The sequence below is a fragment of the Montipora foliosa genome, chromosome 2 (genome assembly GCF_036669935.1).
Source record: "Montipora foliosa isolate CH-2021 chromosome 2, ASM3666993v2, whole genome shotgun sequence".
NCBI classification, from domain to species: Eukaryota; Metazoa; Cnidaria; class Anthozoa; order Scleractinia; family Acroporidae; genus Montipora; species Montipora foliosa.
The window spans coordinates 2,035,561-2,045,687 of record NC_090870.1 but is presented as its reverse complement, the minus strand read 5'-3'; the positions used below and the strand labels follow the sequence as shown (position 1 = coordinate 2,045,687).

At 38.3% G+C, this 10,127-nt stretch overlaps 2 protein-coding genes across 4 annotated transcripts in view; both read left to right on the top strand.

The window, feature by feature from the left end:
• LOC137991094 (uncharacterized) lies at positions 1 to 963 on the top strand. The gene has a single exon (XM_068836217.1). The coding sequence runs from the start codon at positions 1 to 3 to the stop codon at positions 961 to 963; it is 963 nt and encodes a 320-aa protein (XP_068692318.1).
• A 2,784-nt stretch (positions 964 to 3,747) lies between these two features.
• Positions 3,748 to 10,127, top strand: part of LOC137988664 (neuropeptide FF receptor 1-like) — a 6,664-nt gene continuing 284 nt past the window's right edge. The window contains exons 1-2 of one of the 3 annotated variants that reach the window (XM_068834644.1): positions 3,748 to 3,933; positions 8,905 to 10,127. The exon at positions 8,905 to 10,127 is cut by the window's right edge and continues 284 nt beyond it. In XM_068834644.1, the coding sequence (XP_068690745.1) occupies positions 9,027 to 10,127 (1,101 nt within the window). In that variant the 5' untranslated portion in view covers positions 3,748 to 3,933; positions 8,905 to 9,026. Of the gene's footprint in view, positions 3,934 to 6,818; positions 6,988 to 8,356; positions 8,616 to 8,904 lie in introns of those variants that run through there. The other 2 variants (XM_068834656.1, XM_068834649.1) reach the window with 2 other exon arrangements.

Here is a 10,127-nt window from a genome sequence, read left to right as displayed (position 1 = left end):
ATGCGATTGTTAGAGTTCGTTCTGCGGAACAGCTATGTTACTTATGAAAAGGAGCACTATCATCAAACGTTTGGCTGCGCCATGGGCTCGCCTGTGAGTGCAACCATAGCCAACCTGGTGATGGAGTTTGTAGAGGAAAGAGCAATTTCCACGGCCGCCCACCCTCCAAGATGGTGGTATAGATACGTCGATGACAGCCACGTTTGTCTGCCAAAGGAGTACGTGCAGGAGTTCCATGCCCAACTCAACTCTATTAACCCACACATACAATTTACTAGTGAGGCTGAAAGCGACAACGGTCTCTCCTTTTTAGACACTACAACAGTTAGAGCAAACGGTCGCATACCGGTCCACGTGTACCGAAAGCCGACACACACTGATAAATATCTTGATTTCTACTCTCATCATCCAGCTCAACACAAAAGATCAGTATTTAATACACTCCTTGATAGAGCGGTGAAAATACCGTCAACAAATAGAGGGAAACGCAAAGAAAAGCAACATATTATGAAAGTATTGATGAACAACAACTATCCCTTGCAATTTATCAAGAAATGTGACTCCGCACGCAAAGCCAGGCATCGCGACTCCAACACTAACAACACTACAAATGAAGTAACAACACCATTTGTTCTCCTACCCTACGTGAAAGGCGTAACAGAAAGAGTGTCGAGAGTGCTACGCAACAACGGAATCAAACTTGGTTTTAAACCACTCAGCACTTTAGGCACAATCTTTTCAAGACCAAAGGACAAATCAACCCTGTTTCAGTCTCGATATATTGTATACAAAGTAAACTGCCTTGACTGCGATTTCGCATATTATGGCCAAACGAATAGAGCTCTGGCCACAAGGCTTAGTGAACATAGAAGAGCTGTCCGTGTTTGCGACGGCAATTCTAAAATTGCGCAATACGCAAACCAATTTGGCCATAATATTGACGTTGACCACGCCACTAGTTGACAAGGCAGTTGACTATCACGAGAGACTTATCCTGGAGGCTTGGAATTCAAAGAGAGACCAGAATGCGGGTAATGAACATATAGAAATTCCTGACATTTATGTTTCACTTGCATAATGTTCTTCGTCTCGCGCAGAGATCACGTGTACTCAGGCTTGTAGTCACACACATACGCAAATATGAACCGTTGAAAGAAGCTGTCGCTTTTTTGTCAAATTCAAACCGAGGATGACCGAAGGTTTTCGGTCGAAACCTCTTTACCAAGTTTTTTGAGAACGTCGTTTGACGTTCAAATAAGTCAGTGTCCAACATTTCTTATAGTCATTATGGAACGACTACTTAGCTATAAATGTTTTATCAAGGGTAGACAAAAAGTGTGGGTGCGGCAAATCATCATGAATTTTACATTGCAACTAGCAAAGGTATTTACAATTTTTGTTATCTCACTTAGGTTTACAGAGCAATCAAATCTCTAAACGCCTGAAGTCCACTGTTTACAGTTTCTACTCTTGCGTTAACTTGAAGCCGATAATTTTCCAAAACACTCGTCCCACACAAAGGTCGCTTGAACCACTCTCAACAGTCCAGGGGCCGCGGAGTACGTTTGAAAGTGGTGGGGGAGAAGTTTTGGTATGGATCACGGAAGTGTGTTTAGGAGAAAACAACACCGTAGGAAAAAGTGGGGGGGTGGGGCTATAGCCCCTTAGCCCCTCTCTCTCTCTCTCTCTGCGGCCCCTGCAGTCCAAAGTCAATTTTAAGCCGGTTGCTGGGATTGTGATGACTTTTTACAAAGGAAAAACAAAACAACGCCTCCATGACAAACGGAACATTTTAAGGCCCTCGTAAAAAATGACTACCCGCTAGCCATATTGCTGATCATATTAAAGCCACTGGAAAATTTTTAACGAGGGCCTTAAAACCTAAACCGCAGAGAGAGAGGGGCTAAGGGGCTATAGCCCCTCACTTTTTCCTGACATTTTTGCGTCAAGCAAAACTGACTTTCATTGCAAAATTAAGGAAACCTTATTAATTCAGCATTTCAATTACTAAGACAGCTTTTAATGTCAAGGATACCAGTGGCAAGCTGTTGACTTATTAATTAATTCCTCTTTTTTAATTTACTGTTAAGATCTTTTTTCTTAGTTCCAGACCCCTTACTAGACTAAGTACATTATAACAGTTACTTTTGAAAATGTATGTTGCCTAGCATACAAAACGTCAATTCTAAAAGTTTATAAAATGCGTTAGTTTACCATGCTTATCACCGCTGTTTGTATTTTATCTTTAATCTCGAATGCAACTTCTATATAGATCTTGAAAGATAGAAATAACTTGGAGAGAAAACTATAGAACCGATTAAACGCATATTGCCACAAACTAAGGGCTACGGGTCAGATCACCATACAATACAATACAATACAATTTATTTCCTCTTGACGTGGTGACTTAATTTAGTTACAGACGTTTATAGTTGCCGATGAAGTTTCCATTGTATGGAGTAAAAGTGCTTGAGCATGGTGGCCAAATAAACCATGTAGTTTCCTAGTTGGCCCCCATGTTACCTATTGATGTTACATTTGATACAGGCAAGGAAACAGAAAAAGTTTGGAAACATAGAACATGTTTAAAAATAATAATTGTAGTAAAGTAAAATATAGTAGAGGTACTGCGGACAAATTCTAGGAAGGAAAAGAATTTTGTATACGGAGCGAGAGATAATGCTTAATTTCAAGAGACCAGTTATTTTGAGTATTGCTTAGAGAGTAAGTAATGTTTGATATTTTTAGGAAAGGTGTACCCATTTAAATCTTTGAGGTATAATAGCTTTAACTGAAATCATCTGCTTGCCAGTATTCGTCCTAACATGTGGCTTATATAAGTTCTGTTAGACCTTTGTGCCAGAGGTGGGCAAATTTTAAGACGTGTAAAGAATAAACGTTATGTACGGTGAGAATGTCTAGCAAGTTCAGCAATGGGAGAGCACTCTCAGTATCTTTACCACGTGTATTTGCAAAGAATATTAATCGAGCAATATGATTTTGCTTGACCTGGACTTTCTGCAAGGAGGAAATATAGGTGCTGCCCCATGCCAAAATTGCGTATGATATGTAAGGATAAATGAGGTTATAGTAAATTTACTTAAGTTGCTTTACAGATAGGAAATGTCTTAGCTTTGATATTTAACAATTATTCCTCGAGCCCGAATGGGCTCTGAGTCAATAGCCCACGAGGCCGAAGGAATAATCGTTTTAGTAAAATCCAACTAGTTGGTCAAAAAAATATCGAGACAAAACATCTTTCGCTAGTTAAAGCTAGACTTTAATTGTTGTTTTGGTTTTCAAAGCTGGCGCTTTTCGCTACTAGTGGGGTATAACAAATAGCCTACTAGTAGCTCAACCAATCAGAACGCAGCATTGATAATAGACCACTAGTTGGATTTTACTAAAATGCCGATATTCCTTGAGATACGAGAGCAGATGTACGAACTATGATACTTCCACGAGACGCAGTCATCAATCATTACCCCTAGATACTTAATATGACTTTTACGGACTAAGGAATGACTCGTTCAAAATAACATGATCATCAGGATTAGATAGAGGACTCAGTTAAGTTACGTAAACGGAATCTTCCTAGTAGATACAACCGTGACAGACAATGCAAGGCAGGATTCAAACGCGCAGGCGCTGAATAGACTGGTAATGAACAAGATCTAACAATAGAACACTCTTGACAATAAAGAGGTTTTATCAATGGAAATCTTCACAATTAGCACAATAACTAAATGAATTTCCTTACCTAAAGGTGCATTGGTCCGAAAATCTCCATAAAGTTTGCCGGAGAACAACAAAACTAAGACAAAAACCATTATTTTGGACCAACAGCGCTACCATTTATGACATCGACTGTCTCGGTCCGTTGATCTTCATGACTAGCCACGTTGAGGACCTCTCTGATGCCAGGAAACTCAGGTGCAGCTTTGTTTATTACAGTATATAAATCAAAGTCACATACCTACTTGTAAAAATTTTACAGTCGCAGTTCGTGTCAGCTAAGCTCGAATAATTCATAAAGAAAGCCGGCGTTTAATTTTAATGGTAATTCTGTAAACGCTCGTTGCTAACCTTAAATCAAAAGGTATAAAATGCGCTAACAATCTTTGATGGGTTTTACGAAGGTATTATTTATATTAACGTTGTTGAATAGGGTTAGGGTATTGACAGCACAAGGCGATCGCTGAATTCAATTCGCATTCAATTCGCATGTAAATTGCACGGAAATCCGCAAAACGGAAAATTTCTGGCGGAGAAATAAATGAATGAAATCTTGTTCGATATCGTCTTGATCTCTGTATTAGTAGTAGGCCTTTACACCGTTCCATTCTGAAATCAACTTTGATAGTATACTCATTCGGCATAAACAGAAAAAATCATCTATGCTAAGTGTTTCCACATTTTTGATAACAAAAAAAAAAACAACGAAAACTCTCCTGAAACCCCAAAAGCGACAAAATATATAGAAATTTCGTCAAGACACAGAATTAGGGCTTTTTTCTTTGTTAGGACTGGGAATATGACTGAATTTATGATTATAGCCTTAAGTTCAAAAATGAAGTAATTGCCGTACACCCGGTCCGACGTGTTGGAGATTGCTTTTGCGAAATATTTTATCTAACGGGTCTTGTGTCCAATAATGTCGTACAGCAAAGTCGCAATTTCGCGTCAAGTAACAAAGAAATAAAAATCTTTCTGCTTAGGACACATTAAACTGTTAAGTTACCAATAACTAAAAATTTGGGTGAAAAAGATCCCTGCATTCACAGAATAGTAGAAGCTACATCACTCGGCTGAGTTTGCTTTATCCTCTGATGCGAAATCGACCGGAAAACAGGCCGGGACTCGTTACTTGCAATTGTCATCCATCGAAATAAATGACCGCTAATATATATATATATATATATATACATTTTTTCGAATTAATATGATTATATTTAGGTTAGATGGGGACAGTGGTTCCTCTAATTCAATTTAAGAAATGACCTTATTTGTCTTATTTTACAGTTTCATTGAGTTGATTTGCTTACTTTTCAGTAAAAATGATCGTCGCATATTTATATTGATTACGACCTCTTGAATTGTAATTATGGAATCATATAAACGTGTGTATGCAGTAACTTTACCGTCCATTTTGGCAATCTGTAAAAGCGAGAAACAGCGAAAACGATTTTCTAAGTAGAGCAGATGGTTTGTTGTTGTTGTTGAAAACTTCCTGTGTCTTCTTGTACGAATAGAACGCACATTAGTCTTACGGTCCTAGCCAAACGGCAGTCATCTTCTTCCTTTGTTGTGTTCGTTAACAGCACAATTGAAATCCCTTTTGGCTTAAATACAGAGGAAGGAAAACGTGTTCCCTACCGACTTATACGTTAAAGAAGCACCAAATTAGTGGTTTACAAACATTGACGTCACATTTCTTTTGATTTTCAAATTTGCCAACCACAGAACAAATTAAAAAAGTCATTGTTTCAACAGCCAATTAGGTTCTGGTTGGTATGTTAATAACAATGGGTGACGTCACCAGAAACATCACTATTGCGTATCCTACGAAAATTTTACTATTTTGCTTAGCTAACGCCAACAAAACTGTCATTAAATGAAAGGAAAGGGTTCAAAGTCCAATTGATGCATGGAATAATTACACACAATAGCCCATATTCGTATTCCTAGTATTGGACTGGAACTAGCTTGCAATGGAGACTAATGCGGGGGAATATATTAAAAAGTAGTTGCATTTCAAAAGATTCCCCCGCATTATAGCCTCCATTGCAAGCTAGTTCCAGTCCAATACTGAGAATACGAATATGGTCTATTAACGTGCGAAAGTGAAGTGAAGCTGTCCTTTTCCCCCACCCCCAATTTCATCAAAATAAATGATGTTAATGCTGAGGAAGCGCTCACTTCCAAACACCATTTAAAAATGTGTTCGGATAAGTAAGTCTCAAGTTTGTTCTAAATGCCCGCATCTACCGCCTGGCATCTGCGAAAGGAGCACATGCGCATGCAGATGCTGCTATGCGGACATGCTCCGTACTCACTATAAACGAATCTCTTAGTTCTTGTCATTCTTGTCAACACCGCTGTGCAATTCACTTTCAATCAAATATTTTGAGCATAACGGACATAGCCGTACAATCAACCGGAACTGATATTATTGCATTGGCTGTAACAGGTCAGTTGTAAAAGGAGATGGAAAAGGCGTTGCACTAGTCCTAATACATTTTAACTTAGTGAAGACATGAAAAATGCCGGGTGACAATGGAAGATTTCCACGTCAAATTAAAACCACATAAGGTATGAGCTATAAGCAGGGGTATCGTTAAAAAATTAATGTTTTTTGATCCTGTAAGTTTTATATATCATAACTTCCATTGCCTATGTAAAGATTCTCCGGGTTTTCCTCCTCGAAAACTGTACTGATGTACTGTAATCGCGAGTATGATAGGCTGCTGTCAATAGAGAAAGAATTAACACAAGTATACTTTTCTTTAATATTTTCATTTTTTGAATATCACATTTCTGTCGGAAAAAAGAAAAGAAACTGAGAAATAGTCCGATGTTAGTTTGAAGTAGTTACGTGGTGTTAGAGTTAGAATGTATCAATCGAATATAGTGAAATATACAAGTTTTCATTTGATGCTAAAACCGTCATCAGGTTGCCTTAACAGAAAGGAATCCTTCTATTTCAAATTTCTCTGACGGAGCTAAAATGTTGCGTAAACTTTTTGATCGCAGAAACACAGTAAAACACACTGTAATTACAGCTTGATCAAACACTGTAAAACCGGTGCTTCGACCATTAATAACAGAGAAGCCGATCTGCTGAGATAACACAAAACAGAGTTTTACCGGCTAAAGAAAATTGAATAACAAAAGAGACGGTTCCTGCCAAATCGGCGCAAGAAAAATTCATGCAACTTGCCAGCACAAGAACTCTGTTAAGCCAGCTATGACAGTCGTGAAATCAAGGTATGATATATTCTGGGATTTTTTCTGATTTTGATGAAGGAAAATTAATTTCTTTCAGTCAGGGAAGGTCATAAATGCAACCCTTGTACTTGTTCTTACAATCAAAAACAAAAATTTTTCATTTTGAATATAACAACACCATGTCTCCACACTTAAAGAATACGAATCGAACACTGGGGGAACGGAAAGCCGGCAACATGAAATATTCTCACCACTGTGACGAATAAATACTCACACTCACCAAGTGGCCCGTTAAAAATATAACCAGTGCCAAATCAGACACGGTACTGAGTAAAACGATTAGTATTAATTGAACATGATGAGATTATATCAAAAACAACTTCGGAGAATATTAAAGCGTTTCGTAGACAACTTTGGCGGTCTATGTTATCTTTCGTAAAAAGAATTGCTGAAATTTCGTCCTAGCGGAGCCAGATAAGCTTAAGCACTCGGAGAATAGCGGCAAGTTCGCCGCCATTATGAAAGAGTTGAGAAAACGGAGATCGCATGTGAATGGTGCGATGATCAGTGTCGTTCTTACAAACTATCTATCATGCTTACAAACGACGAGACATCAAATACCGTGTTTTTCATCAGCAACACCTTAAACCTGATTAAGTTAAAAGACAAACTAAAAGAACTTGATCTTTACAATGTTTCCAAAAATTAACATTGCCTAAAGCGTTACCACCATCCTTTTCTTGATTGAATATACAAATACATGTTCTGTGTACATAACATATCCACTCTTGCAACATATTTTTGCGGCATTGACAACAAAGAAAAGCTCTACCTTTATTGCATTTATATTACAAAGGCCAAAGCGACTCAAACATAAAAAAAGCTTCATTTTATGGGATTTCAAAGCGCCGGAATGAAATTTTCCGGAGTGGAGGCATTAATGAATAAGTTTTGTTTCCTGTCATATTTTACCTAGCTTGCCTTACGCACTCAATTTTTTTTTTCAGAAATAGAAGTAATTTTACTTTAGTGAACTTGTTTTTACTTACAGACAAGTTTGCGAGACATCTATAAGTTCCAGCACGTGTTTCTCTTGTTAATGAGAGCGATCAGTCCTAAAGTAACTATTGACTCAAATTCCAAATGAAAATCAGATTGAAAGATAGTTCATTAAAATTTCCAACATTACTGTCCCGACAGTAAAATTTAAAAATGATAAACTTTCATGTTTGCACAGCGTTTGATACATAAATAAACTGTGCGCTTTTTCAGTCTTATACCCCCACACGAATCAGTAATGCCACTTAAAAGCTTCCGTTCATTTTAATAACTAAAAACAGCGTAAAATGGTCTTTTTGCGAAAACGAAATAAAACAAGCCGACCAGGGTTTTACAAGTTTATTGTCATTCAAATCCGGAGCAGTGGTTGAATAAGATCAATTAATGGCCAGGTTTACTTAGATATAATCTGCGCTCCGGTGGCTCAAAGGTCGAGGGCAATTCATCGTCATTGATTCAATCACGTAGTGGGTTCACAAGAGATTGATCAAAGAAGAACCAATATTCTTTAACCACCAAATTAGCAAAACAGAAAGCAACGCGATTTTGATCTTACGTCTTGCAGCTGCTCACGAACGATCTTTAAAAGCTTCGATCATTAAACAAAGGTTAGTTAGATCTTCAGTAATTGCGTTCAACCTTCTTTCCGAGCTCTTCTTACATATACAGTGGTCCTGGGTAACAGCCTCATGATATAGTTACTACTACACCTTTAAGCAATTCCCGAAGTAACACTTTATCGATAAAAATTAGAATATTGTAAATTATCAGCAATCAAAGCTTTCCCAACAAAGAAAGCTTTCTGGATCCTAGATTAATTGATTAATTGACGTAACGTCACATCTAAGAATTCACTGCTGCTTAAGAGAAATGAAATTTTATCTTTTTTGCTCCTAGGTTGCTCCATCGGAAATATAACTTAGAAAAAGAGGCAAAATTGTCAAGGAGTCACTTGTTTCGTCCAAAATTCCCCAAGTGAAATTTACCCAAGGGATCTTGTCGCTGACAAAGAAGACGACATGTCCACTAACTCCACCAACACAGGTCAACAAAGGCTTACAGAAAGAAACGTGCGTGTTGGGTTTTATATCGCCACATTCGTCGTCGGGCTGATTGGAAACTTGCTTGTCTTGACCGTTATTGCGGCCAAACGCACCAAGAAAACAGTCAACGATTTTTTCATAATGAATTTAGCTGTGTCAGACCTTTTACTCATATTTTTCCTTCCCATCCATATTTACGGCATGTTTCATTCCATTCCCGTGAACCCGTTCCTGTGTCATTTCATTTTTCCGTTAATGACCGTGTCATTCTTCGTCAGTGTATATACTCTGACTTCAATGGCGATCCATCGCTGTCACGTGATCTTAAACCCGTTTAAACAAGAAATGCGTCAGAAGTCCGCGATGCTGTGGATTACATTATTGTGGATTCTTTCCTTTATTAATGTCCTTCCCCTGATGATTGTCACAAGGCCTGAGCAATCGAGCGAATGCATTGAAAACTGGCCAAGTTTGAATCACAGACGGGCATACACTGCAACGTTATTCGTCCTACAGTACGTACTTCCTTTAGTTGTTATCGCAATAGCGTACATAAGAATCGGCTTGGATCTGAACCGTTCGTTCCAATGCTGTTGCAAACGCAAGTTGGCCGACAAGACAATAGAAAACCAAGCAAGGAGACGCGAGAATTTCAAAGTAACAAAAACCCTGGCGATCATCGTAGGTATATTTGCAGTATGTATGCTACCGAGTCAAGTGGGGTGGATGTTACTTGACTTTGGAAGTGAACACCAACAAAGGATCGCCGCAAATGTTATATTCAAGTTTTCCCTTGTGCTAACAGTTTTCCACAGCTGTCTTAATCCCCTTGTGTACGGAAGTATCACCAAACAATTCAGGCGTGGCTACGTTAAATATCTTTCGTACTTGTGTTGCTGTTGCAGACATTCGATCTTGCAGAGATTGAAAATTTTGCGTCCCATTCAAAGTTCCTTACAGCAATCGAAAAGCAAAATGAATGGAATGCCAGGACACAATAGGCTTGACAGAGTTTCTGTCTCTGAACGTATTGCACATAGAGACGCACATCTCATAAATGAACTGATTGTGGACTCC

What these genes read in the sequence shown, in the direction of transcription:
- LOC137991094 (XM_068836217.1), top strand. Translation starts at nt 1, where the DNA reads ATGCGATTGTTAGAGTTCGTTCTGCGGAACAGCTATGTTACTTATGAA.